Source organism: Stigmatopora nigra, chromosome 9 (genome assembly GCF_051989575.1).
Source record: "Stigmatopora nigra isolate UIUO_SnigA chromosome 9, RoL_Snig_1.1, whole genome shotgun sequence".
Classification (NCBI taxonomy): domain Eukaryota; kingdom Metazoa; phylum Chordata; class Actinopteri; order Syngnathiformes; family Syngnathidae; genus Stigmatopora; species Stigmatopora nigra.
The window spans coordinates 12,958,049-12,976,804 of NC_135516.1; the positions used below are offsets into that span (position 1 = coordinate 12,958,049).

At 40.5% G+C, this 18,756-nt stretch overlaps 3 protein-coding genes across 6 annotated transcripts in view; 1 reads left to right on the forward strand and 2 right to left on the reverse strand.

Annotated features, from left to right (window-relative positions):
• pde1cb (phosphodiesterase 1C, calmodulin-dependent b) overlaps positions 1-3,282 on the reverse strand; it is a 49,040-nt gene extending 45,758 nt beyond the window's left edge. For 2 of the 3 annotated variants that reach the window (XM_077724689.1, XM_077724688.1), the window contains exon 1: positions 2,701-3,282. In XM_077724689.1, the coding sequence (XP_077580815.1) occupies positions 2,701-3,010 (310 nt within the window). In that variant the 5' untranslated portion in view covers positions 3,011-3,282. Of the gene's footprint in view, positions 1-1,363; positions 1,589-2,700 lie in introns of those variants that run through there. The other variant, XM_077724692.1, reaches the window with a different exon arrangement.
• A 1,808-nt stretch (positions 3,283-5,090) lies between these two features.
• Positions 5,091-12,262, reverse strand: LOC144202214 (uncharacterized). The gene is made up of 4 exons (XM_077725286.1): positions 12,208-12,262; positions 10,890-11,562; positions 10,211-10,370; positions 5,091-9,695 (listed from the first exon to the last, which is right to left on the reverse strand). Exons 2-4 carry the CDS (start codon positions 11,559-11,561, stop codon positions 5,308-5,310), a joined length of 5,220 nt encoding a protein of 1,739 aa, XP_077581412.1. The 5' UTR covers position 11,562; positions 12,208-12,262; the 3' UTR covers positions 5,091-5,307.
• Positions 12,263-13,024: 762 nt separating this feature from the next.
• On the forward strand, positions 13,025-17,759 carry tcea1 (transcription elongation factor A (SII), 1). 2 transcript variants are annotated; one of them, XM_077724239.1, is made up of 10 exons: positions 13,025-13,278; positions 13,640-13,702; positions 13,769-13,874; positions 14,070-14,166; positions 14,243-14,391; positions 14,746-14,802; positions 14,889-15,043; positions 16,228-16,374; positions 16,446-16,517; positions 17,299-17,759. In XM_077724239.1, exons 1-10 carry the CDS (start codon positions 13,204-13,206, stop codon positions 17,305-17,307), a joined length of 930 nt encoding a protein of 309 aa, XP_077580365.1. In that variant the 5' UTR covers positions 13,025-13,203; the 3' UTR covers positions 17,308-17,759. The 2 variants fall into 2 exon arrangements, with proteins under 2 accessions (XP_077580365.1, XP_077580366.1); XM_077724240.1 differs by having other exon boundaries at positions 14,246-14,391.
• Positions 17,760-18,756: the final 997 nt, after the last annotated feature.

The window sequence follows — 18,756 nt, forward strand, 5'->3', positions numbered from 1 at the left end:
TTGTCATTTTGAGTACACAGTGCACTTCCACAAGTTAGAAGCCACTCATCTCCACAATAAAACGTCAACCTCATACTTCTAGGGGTCGAGGGTTCGATCCCTGGTGGGTCCTCAATGCGTGACACTTCTCCCCGGGCTACTGTGGGTTTTTACTGGGTACTCCCACATCCCCAAAAACATGCAGGATTGGCTTTTATTTTATTTTATTTATTTTATGCTAAATTGTCCCTAAATATGAGTTTAAGTGTGAATGGTTGTCCGGGTGTTTCCCACCTGGTGCCCGTTTGTGGCTGGGATCGGCTCCGGCACCCCCATGACCTCGTTTCGGAAAATGTAACTATTTTTTGTCACTTTGGCTAAAAGAAGAAAGAAATTGACAAATGGCTTTAAAGGAGAGAAATGGTAACAGCAGAAACAAGTTCATGAGAGGCTGGCGCAAAATGGTGGAAGGACACCAATCCGTCCCCGTCCCCGTCCTCACGATGCTGTCACCACAGTGACACAAGTCATGTAATTAAGACACCAAGAGACCGAGCACCTTCCTTTTCCCCTGCTAAACACTCATTAGAGGCACCCTTAAAAAGGTAACGTTAGCATCCTTGGGGGAAATATATGACAAGCCACTCCACAAGACGTAACATCCCGATGGAAATGTGGCCAAACAAATGTCAAATTTCTTGTGGGGGTGTTTTCCAGGTTACGGTTCGAAAATACATTTGTTGTCTTCTATTCATGAGAGTTTAATATCTAAATATCTACTTTTTTCAAAAGTACTTGGATATCAAACAGTACTTGGATATCAAACAGTACTTGGATATCAAACAGTACTTGGATATCAAACAGTACTTGGATATCAAACAGTACTTGGATATCAAACAGTACTTAGATATCAAACAGTACTTAGATATCAAACAGTACTTAGATATCAAACAGTACTTAGACATGAAACAGTACTTAGATATGAAACAGTACTCAGATATGAAACAGTACTCAGATATTAAACAGTACTCAGATATTAAACAGTACTTAGATCTTAAACAGTACTTAGATCTTAAACAGTACTTAGATCTTAAACAGTACTTAGATCTAAACACTACTTAGATATTAAAGACTACTTAGATATTAAACAATACTTACATAATCAACAATACTTAGATATTAAACAGTACTTAGATATTAAACAGTACTTGGATATTAAACAGTACTTGGATATTAAACAGTACTTCGATATTGAACAAAAAATGGAATGTTTTGACAATGTGCAAATGCTAAACTTATTGACGTTACGTTACTAAATGAATTAAATTCATGAACAAATATTGAATTAATTTTGACACAAACAAAAAAATCAACTCTTACTCACATTTTAGTTTTGTTAGCAAATCCGCCATGTTTCAAAATCGCGATGTCTTCTCATTCCGTGACCACGATAGGTTTAAAAACAGTGGCAAATTCCAGTCTGGCCTTTCCTTCTTTTTTTTCTATGACGGATCGAGGTTAGCCTTCAAAAGGAAGGCGGCATTCATAGGCTGAATAGCGACTTTCAAGGAGAATATGCAAAACACAACCTGTGAAGTGAAGGTTTGCTCTCATCCGCAGATACAAGCATGCGAGCCGCTAGCCGCGGGGAAATAGCATAACAGCAAAACATATACACCGTGTCAAAAGATGTCTTTTGGCTATTGGAGTAAAAAAAAATGGAGCTGAGCTCCTGTGAGGGTCCTTTTCTTGTTTCCATGTTAACACTTTTGGCACTCGATAATTGTGATGCTTTCATTTGGAGGGAAAACCTCTGTGTGACCTTCACATTATGTGAAAACAACAAGAACATGTAAGTGCTTTTTGGCCCGCTGTTGCCATTTAAAGAGAATAGCGACCCTTTTAAATGGTCTAAACTGCCTTTTTAAATGTCAAGTATAACGCTGTGTCAAAGTGGCGGCCCGGGGGCACAAATCTGGCCCGCTGAATCATTTTGTGTGGCCCGGGAACGTAAATAATGAATGCTGACTTTCTGTTTTCGGATCAAATTCAAATTAAGAATTATATGTCCTGATTTTACCCCTTTAAAATCAATAATTGTCATTTTTTAAACATTTTTTTCTGTTTTTAGTTCAAAAATCATTTTGTAAACTCTAAAAATAGATTTAAAAAAGCTAAAATCAACATTATAATATTATAATAAAAAAAACTGAATATTCGGGGATTTTAATCCAGTTCTTTTAATCCATTTATTAAAAAAAAAATCTAAATATTATATCTAAAAGAGATATCACCTGACTGGAAATATCAATTAAACCTTCCTTCCAGTGAAAATACTTTGGACATCTAGCGCCACCAATGGCACTAAAATTTGAGTTGAATGCTGTGCACATTCCCTGTCGGACCGGATTAGACCCCCCAGGGGACCACAACCGGCCCGCGGGCCATATGTTTGACACATGCCTAAAAAGACGGTTAAGACTGAAATATTTTTAAATGACAACAACCCACTTTGTTAAACAAACTGTTTCTTTCGAATTCATATTATAACTATAGTTACTATGCCTTATTGATTTCATATTCAACCTGCACATGGGAACTAAAGATGGAGATTATTGATTAACGTGAATATGATCACGTTTATTAATAATGCATTGTCGTTTTATTATTATATAAAAACAAAGTGCAAGTGAAGATAAAAAGAAGCAAAAGTTTGCCTACCCCTGCGTCGAGAAGGATGAGGCGACCTTCGGAGTGCAACATGTGGTGGGCAAGCTTCCAAATCACGAGCCGATTTGTTTGCATGCACTTCGGTTGACTTCTTGCCTCCATCCTGGTCCTGCCGACCCAAAACCTCAGTGAATAACTGCCTGGAAGTCTGTCGAGCTAACCCAGGAGGTTTATGGTTCCTCTTCCTGGAAGACTCAAGGGCCGAGTGGCTCAGACTCTCCGGGTCGTTCCTATCCGGCTCCGAGCCGACTTTGACCAACGCGTGACGGGTCCTCGTCAGGGCGGAAGTCACGGAGCCCATCGCCGGGGAGGGGTCGCCAAATTCAAATGACGCCCAGTTTGGCTAAAAAAAAAAAACACTAGTTTAAGTTATATTAAGTATATATTTTTAGTTCTTTAGGCGAGAAGTGTGTTGAAATCTCCGCCTTAGGATTTGGCGTCTAATGGCGGCGACGACGGCAGGTGTTTTTAAGCGAGGCACAAATGAGACCAGCTGGGTCATGTCGTCGTCTTCTTCTTCGTTGTCGGCGGTGGTGGCGGAGTCGGCGGCGGCGTCGTCGTCGGCGGCGGTGACGGCGGCTCCGGCTCCCTCGCTGTGCTTTTCCGTGGCGTTCGCGTCACTCGTGGAGAAAGTTGCCCCGTCAACAACCCCTGCTCTCAAGGGGAACCCCCAGCCGGCCCTGAAAGCCATTTCATTTTATTCACCTGTCACATTTATAATTAACATGAATAAACAAGTTGGTTTAGACATGGTGGTCAAGTGGAGAGCATATTTGCATATCTGTTCTGAGACTCAATTAAATGATGGGTTTCTGACTGATGTGGATGGAGTTGGGTGTTTTTTTTTCTCAGTGCTTGTGTGGATTTTGTGTGGGTAAGCTGTTAGGCAGGGTCGGTTTTTGCTATGGGTAATGTGGGTGACCACCCAAGGAGTGGTTAGTGTGGGGGTGGGTGAACTTTTTGGCTCGGGGGCGACATTGACTTTCAAAATTTAATGGATGGGCGGGGTCAGCATAAGATATGATACATATAAAAAAGTGCATCCGTTAACAGTACATATGAAACATAAACTGAAAAAAGGACTAAAGTATTAACATACTCATCACTCATTAAAGTAAAAAGTATAAAGTACAAAGTCAAGTCAAAGGGAATGTACTAAGAAACTTTAAAATGTCATTTAAAAAAAGATAGAGCACCAAAAACAAATAAGAGTGGACAGAGCTACTGCCATTGGCTTACGTGTGACAGCGCCATCTTGGGGAAAGAAAGAAAAAGATAGAAAAGATAGAAAAGTCAATTTTCAACGACGCGGGCCAGATCAGGACTCCATAGTGGGCCACTTCCAGCCCACGGGCCTTACTTTTGACACCACTAGCATAGTTTATACAGTTTTCGTGAGTCAGTGCTAACAAGGAACATGCTACATGCTATTTCTTTCTATTGCTTGCTCCTTTGCATTTTTAGAAGGCATTCACAGCTCTTGTGTGATACTAATTACTAAGTTGTTTAACACATTTTGACACGAGACTACGGGGAAAACGCGGGTGTTAATGAGGGAGAGGGTGGAGTCCATTAGGGACACTTTCTTTGGAAACCGTCAATGGCTTCGATGACTACTCCATTTATTTATAGCGTTTGACAACTAAAGAACGTCACAAGTGGTTCACAGTCTCATTAGGTTTTTTTATTGATGCTTAAAGGACAATGATGACCATGTTTTATACATCTAACCATGCACTTTTTTATCTATTCATAAAGTCATATTTTTTAGTAGTTGACTATTTCATTGACCCCAAAAAATTGCAAATAATACAATTGCAAACAAGGTATATTGTGTTTTTTTTTTTTTAATGGCATGCTAAAATAGATATATGGAAAAAGGCACTTTTTTAAGCGATTTGTGTTTTTGGGGGCGGAGCCAGTGACTACTGCTGTATTTTTAGGGGGTGTTTTATTACTCTGAATCATCATGGTTTTAGGTGGATTCCTTAATCACCTTAAAAGAGAGAAAAAATAATCATTTGGGAGATTTTAGAGACTTTAAAAACTTTAAGAACTAAAAAAATGAAGAAAAAACATCTAACAAAGCTGCCATTTTAGATTGAAGAAAATAAATGTGGTCATGATATTAAAAATAGGTAAATGTTGGGGAAAATAGATGTTAAGTAGTGTGAGGAAAATGTGCTAAAGGCCTTTTTGAACTGCAGTAACCCATATGTCCACTAGAGGGAAAGCAGGACCAAAAAAGCTGAAGGCACATAAAATACTTAAATCCTTTTATTTCCAATATGGAAAAAAACATGCATTCTCTTCAAATGATGGAATATACACATACAAATATAATTGAATCCAAATAACCTGAAAAGCAGGGTTCTATAAATTGTTCATTAGTGATAAAAGGCAGTAGAAAATATTTCATACACCGTTAAACCTCCATTTTTGGCAGATGGAAGAATATAAAAATGTGAATTTTGGTACTGTACCCAGAACTTGGGTACCGTACCCGGAATTTGGGTACCGTACCCAGGAATTTGGGTACCGTACCCAGAACTTTGGCTACCATACCCGGAATTTGGATACTTCCTCCAGTACAAACATTCATAGAATCTGACAGTACTCTCCACACCTGACACGGACTACATCCGAAGAGTTTTGGGACTGAACCCGGACTTCAGGAGCACCTACTGAACTCCCTCCCCCCTCAGGGTGCACCTTTCCACCAGCTATCTTAAATTCCACAGACGTAAACGAAGAAAAACTATCATTTTTGTCATCCCACGCATTGGCATTGGCCGGCGAGACCCTAGCACCCTTTCCTTTAGCATAATAGCCGTCTTTGCTAACGTTTTTAGTGCTAGCGTCATCAGGGAACGGGTCAGAATCACTTCCATGTGGCATGGTGAAGTAACTGCATTTTGGTGGTTGAGGTGGTTTAGCTAGATCTTCTAGTTCAGATGAGGAAATGGCGGCAAGGGGGTTGTCCTGGACCACCAAGGACTCTTCACTAGAGTCCCCCGAACTGGAACTGTCCGAATCCCTGTACATCCCGTCCGAGATTGGAGGAGAATTCCTTATCAGGTGGTTTTCTTTAAGTAACCACCGACCTTGATCAATCAGGACACCATCACTCATCTGGGAGTTCTGCTCTTCCTCAGGAGGCGGGGCTTGTCTTCTACAGTTGCTCAGGACTTCCCTCAAGGCTCTTGTAGACGAATCACAAGATGAGATACTTTCCCTCGCAGAGGAACTTTTGGAAACCTGAGAAACATTCGAATCCAGACTGGTCAAGTCTCCAGGTGGGTTCTTGGAGACCTCTACGCTGCTCTCTGAAGATAGGTCCGTAGATACCTGGCTTGGGTGGCTAGTACTCTCCAAACTTTCTGGTCTGTAATCTGATAAATCCGATGTGATTGGGCTCTGGAGGCGTTTGTCAGCACATGGGTTATCATGGTCGAGGTTTTTCTTCGTTTGAACACACTCGGATTCTATCCTAAGGTTCCCCTGACCGTCATACGTACATTTCAGCGAGGAAGACCTCAATGCGGAATTCACAAAGTCGAGAAGTTCTTGCGATATTTCCACCGGGTGGTTGAGGTCGCCACGATGAATTCCTGCCTGGTTTTGGTCAACTAAGTCCTCCTCAAAACGCTCATCGGAAAAATTCTCTTTGGGGCTTTCAGAACTGTGTTTTTGGTTGGACTGATGTTCCTCACTAGACTCCCTTTCTGGACCGGTACAAAAAGTCTCAGGAGCTTCAACATTTGTCTCAGATCTGGCTTCATTCATTTCATCTGTTGGATCTTCTTGTTCTACATCTCCAGAAGCTTCATCAGGATGCTCCTCCTCAGGATTATCCTCACTTGAGACCTCAATTACTTCATCCAGGTCCTCCTTTACCCTTCCTTCATCTCCGTTTTTGCCTCCTTCCTTCTTATCCGTGACATTTTCTACACTCTCTCCTCCTGAATGTTCTTCTAAGGAACATCTCAGGTTATCTTCAATCACTACTACTCCACTTACTCGTCCCTTATCTATGGTAGCTTCAGTAAGATCTACATCGCTCTCCATGTTGTCTTCAACCAAAGCCTCCATTACTTCTTCCCTATCTTCATCAATGGAGTGTTTCTCATCCCTTCCACCTTGGAATTCATCACACTCACAACCTTCTCCAGCATTGTCCTCCACACTGTCCACCTCAAACGCAACAATATTCTCTTCTTCAGCGCCCTCTACTTCATCTACCACACAATTCTCTGCACTAACCCACCTCACTTCTTCAGTTCCGTCATCCATAACTTCATGTCCTGGCTCTTCAACCTTCAACCTGTCTTTTTGCCCATTCACCTTCCCCTCAGACCTTACCAAACCAGATTCCTCTACCTTTTCCACCAATTCCTCCTCACTATCCTCCTCACCAACTTCACATCGTCTCATCCCTTCATCCATCACCTCTTCTGACTCCTCCTCTTTTCCTATCCCCTCCTCAGAGTCCAGAGAACCACAATCCTTATCCCCATCTGGTTCTTCAGGAATGGAAACACGATCACAGCTTTGTTTCAATTCCATTTCCTGAACCACCAGTTCCTGATTTGCTGATTCTGAGGAGTATCTATGACGTTCTTCTCTAAGAAACTGAACAAATCCGGAAGAAATCTCCATTCGAAGTTCTCCAGGTATATTCAGATCCTTCATTAAGCTATTAGCGATACATCCATGGAATCCAGCTATATCTTGTCCATCTTGAAAATTAACCATGAGTGATTCTGTTGCTAACAATCCCTTGAAAGTTTGGAAATCCATCCAGTGTTCCATGAGCTGTTGTGATGCTCCACTACGTAAATCAATCAGACTTCCCCGTTGTTCATCCAAGTCTTGAATTGCTGAAATATTCTGGAGGAACCTCAAGAAGATCATTGCTTCGGAATCGGAATCTGAACCGGCACTTTTGTCCAGGACGCAATCTCTTAAAACCATGGCCGCTAAGAACGAAACGAAGGCTGTACATGAGGAACCGAAAACTAACGCTACCTGTGATGGGAAATCAAGACAACTACTCGATTGGTCTAAAGTGATTGGCAAGGACTGAATGGAGGTACAAATTTCCCGCAAAAGTGGTTTCATCCTTTCTTTGAGGTTTAAAATGTCAACGGGAGATGAAGTTGATTCGTTCTTTAACAAAATGGAGATGTTTGACGATATGTAGTTCTGTTGGTGGGTCGGTTTAAGGTCTGGATTTGGATCATCTGTAGGTTTAGTTTCCTGGAACTGGATGGGTACTGAAGGACATGAAGATGAGCTTCTTAGAGGATCGGAAGGAGTTTGGCAAGAACCTTCTGGATTGGTTGTTGTTTCGTTATTTTCCTCCGTTTCAGAATCACAACCGATTTGGAATAAAACTTTTGCTGGTGGTTGTGGAGTATCGGTGGTTACCATGTAAACCACCGGGTCTGGGATGATCCCCTTTAACCAGTTCTCAACATATTGATGGATCTCAATAGGGGATCGGTTGAAGGATAGCTTGGAAATGTATTGTTGAGCCAATTCTGAGGACGTCAGTTTAGTGTCCTTTAATGTAGTGGATTTGCTGCCTGTTTTATTTTTTGATGTTTTTTTTAGCCTCAAAAGATCTGATACGTTCTTTTTCATGGAAGGTCTGACAAATGAAGTGTTTACATTGTGGCCGTTGTATGTAGAAATGAGTTTGTTTAGATTTCTTTCCCTGGTGGAGATTTGAAGTAATGTTTGTGGTTCCTTGGTGGTGGTTTTGTGCGTTTTTTCAACTGACTTTGGGTTTGGAGTGTTTTTAAGACTTTTGCTTGAACCCAGTGTCTTTTTCCCATTGTGATTGTTGTTATTATGTTTTCCCATTGTTGACTGTTTCTGTTCTTGGTCCATTATTCTGGAATAGAATGTTTTTTGAGTTCCAGTCTGGAGTTGAGTGAAGTTTTTTTCCATTTCAACTGTATTCGTAGATGCTAAAGACGTACCATTTGCTAACCGGTACGTTGTTCGGGGAACTGTCTCGGAAGACAATGACAACACCTCCTCTTTCTGTCCTTGAATGGAGTCGGCGGTGGGTTGCTGCCAACTGAAGTCAATATCATTACTACCTGGAGTAGAACTAGACAAAGAAGAACCACCTACATCGTCATTAGCTTCGTAATTATCGTAGTTTCCGCGACTCTCGTAAATACGCATGACCGTCTCTCGAATCTGGAAGCCATCGTTCTCTATCTTGAGAACTTCTGCGACTCCTGATGACTCTAAGAGGGAGGTATTATAGCCAACTGGAAGGGTTTTACTAGGTTTTGGGATTTGTTGACTACTGTTGCTATGTCTGACCCTACAGTAGCCCTCCATAGTCTCTCCTTGAGGCGTCCTCTCCAAATAATAGTGTCCCACAGTCCCCTCTTGGGCTCCAGACTCGGTAAGGATCCTTAAACTCTCCATAGACTCCGCCTTCTTCACATGACGAGGACCTGGAGTAGGTACTCGTCTGATTTGGGATTTGGCGTCCTTACTATTGTTAACGCCAATGGTTTTTCTAATGGAACGAGGTTGATTTGCTTCCTCTTTAAATGTTGCTGAAGGTCCATTGGCAAGGTAGATGTTGGAGTCAGGTGACATCTTACCTGACCCAAGACCTGAGGCACAAATAGACCTGGTTCTAAGGCTAGAACGGCTAACTGTGGTAGTCCACTGGAGCATTTCTTGTTCTTTGACTGTAAGACGCACTTTCATTTCTACGGTTACGCTGCCGTCTTGGTTAAGACTGAAGGATTTCTCGATGTCGTCGTCCTGGGGTAAGATGGAAGGGTCGTGTTGGCTGGTTGCTGGCAAGGTTTTGCGGGTGTCCAAGCAAGTTGGGTTGAGTTGGAGAGAATTAGGGGGATCGTTGGCGGTTCCTCTACGGGAGTTGTTTATCTGGTTGATCATGTACTGCTCGGAGGATAGGGAAAAGTTCCTGGAGAGGGATTTGGGGTTGCCTTTGGGGGAAGAGAAATGGGAATAGAATTATTCCAGAAGTGGTAAAGTATTGTCATTGATGAGATATTTGAATTCTAGTGATTGCTATTGGCTCAGCTGTAAAGGTAATGGCTCGTATGTATATAGTTGGGTCTTTAAAATTGTTGCATGTAATTCCAGGTGCATAAAAATATTTTATTGGTCTATTTTTGGAAGTTAGCATGTGTACAAAAACTTAATACAAACTTAGTTTACAAAATTGTCCAATGCTGCAAGATTTTGGACAAAAAAATTCCAACATATCAATATTGGCTGGCTCTAGAGGTGACTGTGTAGTTCCCTTTAAAAATTTGGACATTTAGACAAAGCACCTGAACCTCTTGGTCAATATTTTAAACCCTTATTATTAGTTATTAGACAAACACAATTATATATATATGTATATATATGGTATATATTGGTTTTTCGACTTTTGTTTCCATTGTTGGAAGCTCCCATTTTTCTGGATGACCAACTTGATTGACTCAATACTTACGTTGTTGAATCTGCAGCATGGATGGTTTCCCCAATTCCATTAACGGCGCTTGGACAGTTTGGCTGGTCCTGTGGAAGTTGTCGTTGTTAAGCCTGAATGGCTCATTGCCGGCTGCCACCAGGAATCCAGAGCACAAGATCAAAGCAGCGAGCCCTCCAATCTGCGAAAAAAATGTTTTTTTTACACCACTGACTGCCTCCATTATGGAAACTCAAAACTAATACTGTCTTGTAGGAACTGTTGACTGGTTGGAGAGATCAAATTCCCATATTTTCTCGCATATAAGCCGTATTTCTAACCAAAAACAATGATGACTGAATCAAAAGTACGGCTTATATGCGCACAAATTAGACTTAACATGCACAAAAACTGCCATAATGCGGCCAACATGGCCATTTATCTCAAATAGAGAAAAAAATGGAGCTAAAATGCCATAAAAAATTAATTCTATAAAAATCTATGAATAAAATCCAATTAAAAAAAAATATATTTTGCATAGCTACTGCCACTGGCTACCACGTAAATGGCGCAATCATGAGGAAAAAGGTAAAAAAAAAAACTACATAAAAAAATGAATAAAAAAAGTTTGGATTTTATTTACTGCACGCCATTTATTTGCTGCTGCGCAGAGAAGACGAGAGTAGTGCGCAATTGCCCAGAAAACTAATAAAGTACTCACTCTTCTTCCATCGATGGAGTACAGTTTGAGTACTGGAAACTGCAGAATCTGCGAGAGGTAGTCCAACAAAGCGTCATAGGTGGGCGCCGTCCTTTTCTGCAAAACAATGGTGCGTCTCACAGCGGGATCCTTGTTCTTGACCACCACCAGTCTCCTCGGCGTCCTAACCGCAACCCGTTCCTCAACCTTTGCCGCCTTGCCGCCACTGTCGCCACCCCCAACCGAAGACCCCAACCGGAGTCCCCGCCTCCTCCCCCGCCGACCGGCGTTTAAGGCTCGGGCGGTATTCCACGGCACCTGCCGCCGGTTCACCTCCTCCAAGTTGAGGGGTTTGACACGCCTCCGGTCGGAGCATAGATAGGAGCCTCCATCTTGTAAATCGTCCAATCCCTTCACCACGTGGACCCCACGGGGTGTGGTGATGGTCCGCACCCCAAATGGTAAAGGCACTTTTTTAGAAAGGGCGTCTAGGAGTGCGTCAAATGTCTTGAAGGTGCGTGGGCTGACGACTAGACGGTGGCCGACAAATGTGTAGTCGCCACTTTTGTAGAAACATAGGCGTTTAGGCACTGAGGGATCGGACGCCGGCTGTATCCATTGGGAGGGTGCTATAGGCCCAATTATTGGGGAAATGGCCCGGGTAGGCTTATCCTGATTGGGTGTGTGGCTCATTCTGAATGGATAGAAGACACAGCAGGGTTAACTCGGTGCTCGGACGTTTGGTCGCCGGTCTTTTGGTCTAAGTACTGTTGAAAACAGTAGATATTTAGATATTAAACTCTCTCTCATGAATATAACTTTGAGAGCTGTTTTCAACAGTACTTAGATATCAAACAGTACTTAGAAATTAAACAGTACTTAGATATTAAACAGTACTTAGATATTAAACAGTACTTAGATATTAAACAGTACTTAGATATTAAACAGTACTTAGATTTTAAACAGTCCTTAGATATTAAACAGTACTTAGATATTAAACTGTCTCTCTTAGATATTAAACTCTCTCTCATGAATATAATTTTCAGAGGTGGTTTCAACAGTAAACTCTCTGTCACCATTTGACCAGCGACCAAAAGACCGGCGACCAAACGTCCAGTTCGGGTCAACTATTCCCTCATATCTAATCCAAAGAATTACATCGCTTACATTGAAATGCTAACCACATCTGCTATCTTGACCTACACAACAAGCCGGAACAAAAACTGGTCAAATATATATATTTCTATAAAAGGAGGCATTCAGGTACACCTGGAAACCTGCATATATGCACTTAGGGTAGAAATACATTGTCGGTGCCTTAGAAATCAATCGATCTTACCTTATTTCTTACATTGCAGACGATTTAAACGGATGTGTATGGCTTCTTGTCTGAGTTAAAGCCTATCAGCCGTGTGTGTGTGTCTGTTGAAGCTATTTTAGGACTGGCAGTACTGCAGCCAATTTGCCTAATCTTTGCTTGTCAAGTCAATGTAAGGCATTGCATACAAATAAAGTTATAATTTATTGCCTAAAATGTCAAATTTTCTGTATGGTAAGGGGCGGTGTCATATATATTTAGTTATGTAAAAGAAAATCAATATAGAAAGTTATCTCTGTTGCATTGGCCACCTGAAATGTCTAGAAGGATGAGATGGTTATTATTATTATTATTTTTTTGGAGGTTGGGTGAAACAATGTTTTTCCACTTGCTTCTAGGAGATAGGAGAATTAGCTTGGGTTGTTAGCATTGAAGCTAACATAATCAGATTGGAGACTTCTTGTCCCTAATAGGGATTAGCTGTAAGATTTTGTGTATGAGCATCAGCATCTTTATTCATCCCGCATTCGGGAAATTACAATTTTAATATTATATTTATTCATTTCTTATTTATTGATCATTTATTTGTCTTTCTGTTGTTATTTTTGCACTTTTCGTGTTAACTTTAAATCTCATAATACTTGTATACATAATGAAAGTAATTCAATTCAATTAAATTCATTAAATTAATTTAAAAGTGCAAAAATATATTAACAAAAGACGAAAATAATAATATTATAATTCATAATTTATGTGAGAAAGCATAAACAATAGTTTAAGAGTCGGTCAATCTGTGTATCCGTCTCGATTGGTTTTGTCTCCGCCCATCATGGTTCGATTATTCAGGCCTGCTACACAGCGGAGGGTCCCTGCAGGATCCGCCGCCTCGCCGCTCAAGCGCCTAGCTCGCTTTCGTCGGAGTGGCGCGGAATCTTTTGGGAGGGGGGGAAACATTTTCTTTCATTTTCCTTTCTTTGTCTTTTATCCCCACGCCTCGGTCTTGGCTTCCCAGCCGCCATGGGTAAGCGAGAAGAAGAGGAGATCATTCGAATCGCCAAGAAAATGGACAAAATGGCGCAGAAGAAAAACGGGGTGAGCGCTAATGTGAATGAATGCCGTGCTAAACGTTCGCCGTTTTATGCGGTAAGCGTTGAAAATGTCTAATTTTCAGCTTAGTTATCCTCAATATCGCCTTTTTATAGTTACAGCTGTAACGTTTTGTAGACCGTTTAGCGACTACTTTTTATTTAAAGGCTTCAAACGCAACTGTTGTTATGTTTGAATGCTAGCTTAGGGTTAGCTAGCAATTAGCCACAACAACGGTGCTTAAACCGTAACGCACGCTTCGACGGAGTTTCAGTGTGGACAAAAAGGGGGAATATGCTAAGGTTAAAATGTGTAATTGTAATTTTTCAAAGACTATGTGGTTAACGCAACATTTTTCGCTTTACAGTCCGGTGCTTTGGACTTGCTAAAGGAGCTACGTAGCGTCCCCATGACCCTGGAGCTTCTCCAGGTAGGCTTCAAATATAGCATAAAATCAACAAGGAATCTAATATTTTCAAATATTTCTACATTACAGTCTACCAGAATTGGAATGTCCGTCAATGCCATCAGAAAGCAGAGCACAGACGAAGAGGTGACTTCGTTAGCCAAGTCTTTAATCAAATCGTGGAAAAAGCTTTTGGGTAAGTACATCACTATCCTGCTTTGAGGGTGGCCTATCCAAAATGTCTGTTATGAGCAAAACCATGACGCAGAAACCAGCAAAAACAGTCTCAATTCGCTTTTACGTCCTCCCAGTTCATATTGATTTGCCGTAAAGCCGTTAACAAACATATTTTACTGCATGAGGTCAGATTTCTACCTTATTTTTTTTGTAGACGAGCCTGCTAGCGGGGACAAACCATCAGAAGACAAAAGGAAAGAAACAGCTCCCGCATCTCCCTCGCAGGGAAGTCCGGAAGCCAAAGAAGAAAGGTAACGTAAAGGGTTTTTCGCCATTTATTTTGTGATATGTGAATGTAGAGGTTGATGTTGCATTGCTTCCCATCAGCAGCTCCAGCAGCAACTCCAGCGGCAAGAGCGAGCACGCCGACGTCTCCGCCAACTCGCTCATCAACACTTTTCCTCGCGCTCCAGGCACTTCCGATTCTATACGGATCAAATGCAGAGAGATGCTGTCCAACGCTCTCCAGGCTGGAGGTATTCATATTAGAGCAATGTATGGCTAAATTGCTCTAGTTTGGGGCTATTATTTTACAGTAATGTCATTTATTAGCATGGACAAAACAGCAGTTATTGGTTTTAAGATAAAATGCAGTTGGAAAAAGTTATGCTAACTGGAAAAATTATCTCCTTGGCAATAATTCTAATATATTAGACATAGAGCTGCACGATGTTCTCTGGTGGTCAGGTGGTGTAATTACAGTTTAAAATGATCACTTTTTATATTTTCATTGACAAAAACTTTCACAATTAATTATTGTTATCGTTTTATCGCCCAGCTCTAACTACAATTGTGTCTATCAAAGCAAAGCATGTTTTTAAATTTTTCAGACGACAACATCGCCATCGGTGCCGACTGCGACGAACTCGGAGCTCAGATTGAGGAATATATCCTTCCCGGCGAAAAGCCTGCGTGTTGTTATTCTACGAAACAATACGACAACTGCCACGTTTCCTTGACCGCCCGCCCTCACGCATATTCCAAGAGTTCAAGAACACAGACATGAAGTACAAGAACCGCGTACGCAGCCGTATCTCCAACCTGAAGGACATGAAAAATCCCAATTTGAGGAGGACGGTTCTGTGTGGGAGCGTCACTCCTGAGCGAATGGCCAAGATGACCGCTGAGGTGCGTTATAACGCCAGTCTTAACTACAAAAATGGAGTCGTGTCACAATTTGCCATTGGCATAATCAGTATAAAAAACTATATTTTGATTAAACCTGTTGCTGCACATCAGGGGACAAGTATAACACTAATATTTTGAGATATGAGCTTAATGCGTTGCGGGACTGAGCTCATATGTTAAATCAACTTTTCCCATAGAAATGAACTAAATACAAATTCATTCGTTCCCGCCCTCTGAAAAACATAAAAAATGGAAAAACATTTTTTCGGTTCTAATTCACTATCTACTAACTGAGTAACAAATAACTAGTGGTTATGATCTGTAATATTAAAATGAGACATTATTACATCATATGTACATACGCCTTGTCTTCGCACTACCCTTCATTGCGCCGGATTGCCATTGATTTTCCATTAATTCTGCATTGACTGACGCAAAAAAACACGGATAAATGTTATAAGCAGCCAGTCGCGTCTCGGCCACCTGGCTGTCTAGTATGCTCTTATCTCAAGGCAAATATTTGCTCGGAATTTTACTCGTATCTCAAATTTCCGGAATGTTGGGGCACTATTACTGTATTACTGCACTTTGCTCCTGTTAAAATTAGTTTTGTTTAGGAGAAAAGAGTACTTTGCTGCCCTCTTGTGGATTTTAACGACCTTTTAATGGCAATTACTTGCAGATTTTGCTGTTTGTAGTAGGATTTTTGTTTTTGTGTGTTCTGGGACTACTATTGGGGGTTGTGTGGTATTTTTTTCACGTTATTTGGTTCATTTTCAGTTGGTGGTTAGTTGAAACCTTTGGCATATAACAGCGGTCTAGCGTTAAATGTCAGCTTAACAGATGCCACGTCTTCTCTCGACTTTGCTAGGCTTTGTGGCATCAAAATTAGAGAGTATGGTAGAAAAAGTAAAACACAAAAAACATAAGAGTGGATAGAGCTACTGCCATTGGCTGCCGCACAAAATGGTGCCATCATGGGGAAAGGGTCCAAAAAATAAAATAAAAATGTTTGGATTTTATTTACTGCGCGCCATATGATTGCTGCTGTGCAGAGAAGCGTACTGAATAGCAGTTAAATTGCTCTATGTAGGAACACAATGTACTCGATGGATGGTTTGGTTGTTATTTTGCTAAACACTGACAATTAGATAAAGATGTTTATTGTGGTTCTTTCCCTGAAGGAAATGGCCAGTGACGAACTAAAGGAAATGAGGAAGAACTTGACCAAAGAGGCCGTCAGAGACCACCAGATGGCCACTACGGGGGGCACACAGACAGATTTGTTCACTTGTGGCAAGTGCAAGGGCAAAGCCTGCACCTACACACAGGTACATATATTTATTCCTTTTGGAAAGTGTCCTAGTTTGATCGCAATTGAACTTTGCCATTTCGTTTGCAGGTCCAAACTCGCAGTGCTGATGAACCCATGACCACGTTTGTCTTCTGCAATGAGTGCGGAAATAGATGGAAGGTTTGTTACTTTATTTATTCAGTGATTTTATTTTCTTTTTTAAAGGTATCAATACTTGCCTGACTTGACCTAAATTTGTCAGTCATATAATGCAGTGGTACCTCAAGATACGAGCTTAATTGTATGTCGATTTACTCGTAACTCAAATGAACGTTTCCCATGGAAATGGACTAAAATCTAATTAATTTGTTGCAAACCTCTGAAAAAAACACCCAAAACAGGATACTGGATTGGAAAAACATTTTTATCTGTTCTAATTCGCCATCTATTAACAAAGTTAATTAACTGTCTATTTCTGTCTAAAATGAATAAAGTTATCCAATCCAAATAACTAGTGGTTTAATAGTACTAAAATGTGTTTAATAATACTGAAATTAGACGGCAACATGCACATAACATAAACAAATTTAAATTAACTTGGATTACAGAAAATGATAGACACAAATGTCGTCACAATAGAAGTAGCATGTACTCTTCTTGTATTACCGAACAAGCTCCGCCCCTCTGCACTGACTAACAAAAAAAGGCCCCGCCCAGTGCTCGTGGAGACATTACACGACAGGAAAGACACTGGCCATGATCTTCTTATGAGCAGCATCAATATGCTCTTATATCAAATTTTGTCTCTTATCTCAAGATATTTCCCCAAAAATTAACTCATATCTCAAACTGCTCCTATGTCCGGGCCACTCGTATGTCAAGGTACCACTGTAGTACTATGAACACAAAATGGCATCTGGTTGATATTTAACTTTTTGTTTTTGTTCCGTGTGTGTCCCAGTTCTGTTGAGTGGGCAGCCATCTTGGAAGAGTAGCAAAATTCCCGGACCAGATCCCGTCGATGGGCCTCAGATTGGAGCTTTTTATTTTGTATTCTTATTTTATATCATGCGGTGGTGTCGACGCCGTACACCGCCGCAAGTTGTGTAAAGGATGACACATTTCTTTTGAATTGGACTAAAATCTTTTTGTTCATAGTTTGAACTAATTGTAAGGAACCCCCTGCCCCGCCCCCTTTTTCTCCAGCCTCCACCTTCTTCACTTTGCTCTCTTTTCCTATTGTTAATAGTTGTTTTCCACTTATTAGATGTATGCAATCGAGCTTGACTTGTTCTTTTATCTGCATTTTTTTTTTATATGGGTAGAGTTAACATCATGAAGTGTTGTTACGGTCTCCATCGACTGCAACGCCACGTTGTTTTATTTAATTTCCCAATAAAGTGTAATCCATTTGATTAAAAATGGTGCCGATCGTCGATAAATTGACTAGAAATGTGAATTTTTTTCATTCACTGCCTTAGACATCCAACCAGGGAGGGTTGCCAGATCTCCAAGGCGGGATGAATTGGACTTCTGTGGACGTCAGTGGTAGGGAAGTGTTTTTGTTTAAATGGTTGAAATTTCAGTTGCGATGTAGAAGGAAGATGCGCACAGAATTGGTACGTTTCAGAGCAAGTTTATACATAAAGTCTTCTTGTTGTCATTGTTTCTCCTTTTTATGTTCTTCTAGAAAGAAGAAACATCACAAGTCCATTTTGGGACCTCAAAAATGTATTTGAAAGACTTGAAGGTAAATTCACATTTTTCCCATTTCTAATTTTTTTAAATCCATATTATATTTAGATATTGGGTAAGGTGAAATGGACTGTTAGGTTCATCAAGAATTATACTTTAATATAATTATAAATCAGGCCTCCATTTGGAAAAACAATTCCATAATCAAGCAAAAAGAACGTCACGATTTACGAGAGTAATCACGAAGGTTGTTGGATAGCTATCACGCTACATCAGAAATTTCTTAAGCGTCCTTCTAAGTCTGCATTCTGGGGTAAAGGTCAGTCCTATCTTCCAATAGTCCTAAGTACTGTTTAATATCTAATTACTGTTTCATATCTAAGTACTGTTTAATATTTAAGTCCTGTTTAATATCTAAGTACTGTTTAAGATCTAATTACTGTTTAATATCTAAGTACTGTTTTAAATCTAAGTACTGTTTCAAATCTAAGTACTGTTTCATATCTAAGTGCTGTTTAATATCTGAGTACTGTTTCATATTTAAGTACTGTTTAACATCTAAGTACATTTGACCGGCGACCAAAAGATCGGCGACCAAACGTCCGGTCTCACCAAAAATAGACTTGAAAGTAAATTCCCATTTTTCCCATTTCTAATTTTAAAGATCCATATTAACTTTAGACATTGAATAAGTTGAAAGTTGACACAAAGAATTGACATCCAC

Excerpts from the sequence above, each read along its gene's own strand:
- LOC144202214 (XM_077725286.1), bottom strand. The coding sequence starts at position 11,561 with ATGAGCCACACACCCAATCAGGATAAGCCTACCCGGGCCATTTCCCCA. Across the intron at positions 10,371-10,889 it reads ACTCCATCGATGGAAGAAGA|ATTGGAGGGCTCGCTGCTTT; the intron begins GTGAGTACTTTA and ends TTTTTTTCGCAG. Across the intron at positions 9,696-10,210 it reads CATGCTGCAGATTCAACAAC|GCAACCCCAAATCCCTCTCC; the intron begins GTAAGTATTGAG and ends CTTCCCCCAAAG.
- tcea1 (XM_077724239.1), top strand. The coding sequence starts at position 13,204 with ATGGGTAAGCGAGAAGAAGAGGAGATCATTCGAATCGCCAAGAAAATG. Across the intron at positions 13,703-13,768 it reads TGACCCTGGAGCTTCTCCAG|TCTACCAGAATTGGAATGTC; the intron begins GTAGGCTTCAAA and ends TCTACATTACAG. Across the intron at positions 14,167-14,242 it reads CCGGAAGCCAAAGAAGAAAG|CAGCTCCAGCAGCAACTCCA; the intron begins GTAACGTAAAGG and ends GCTTCCCATCAG.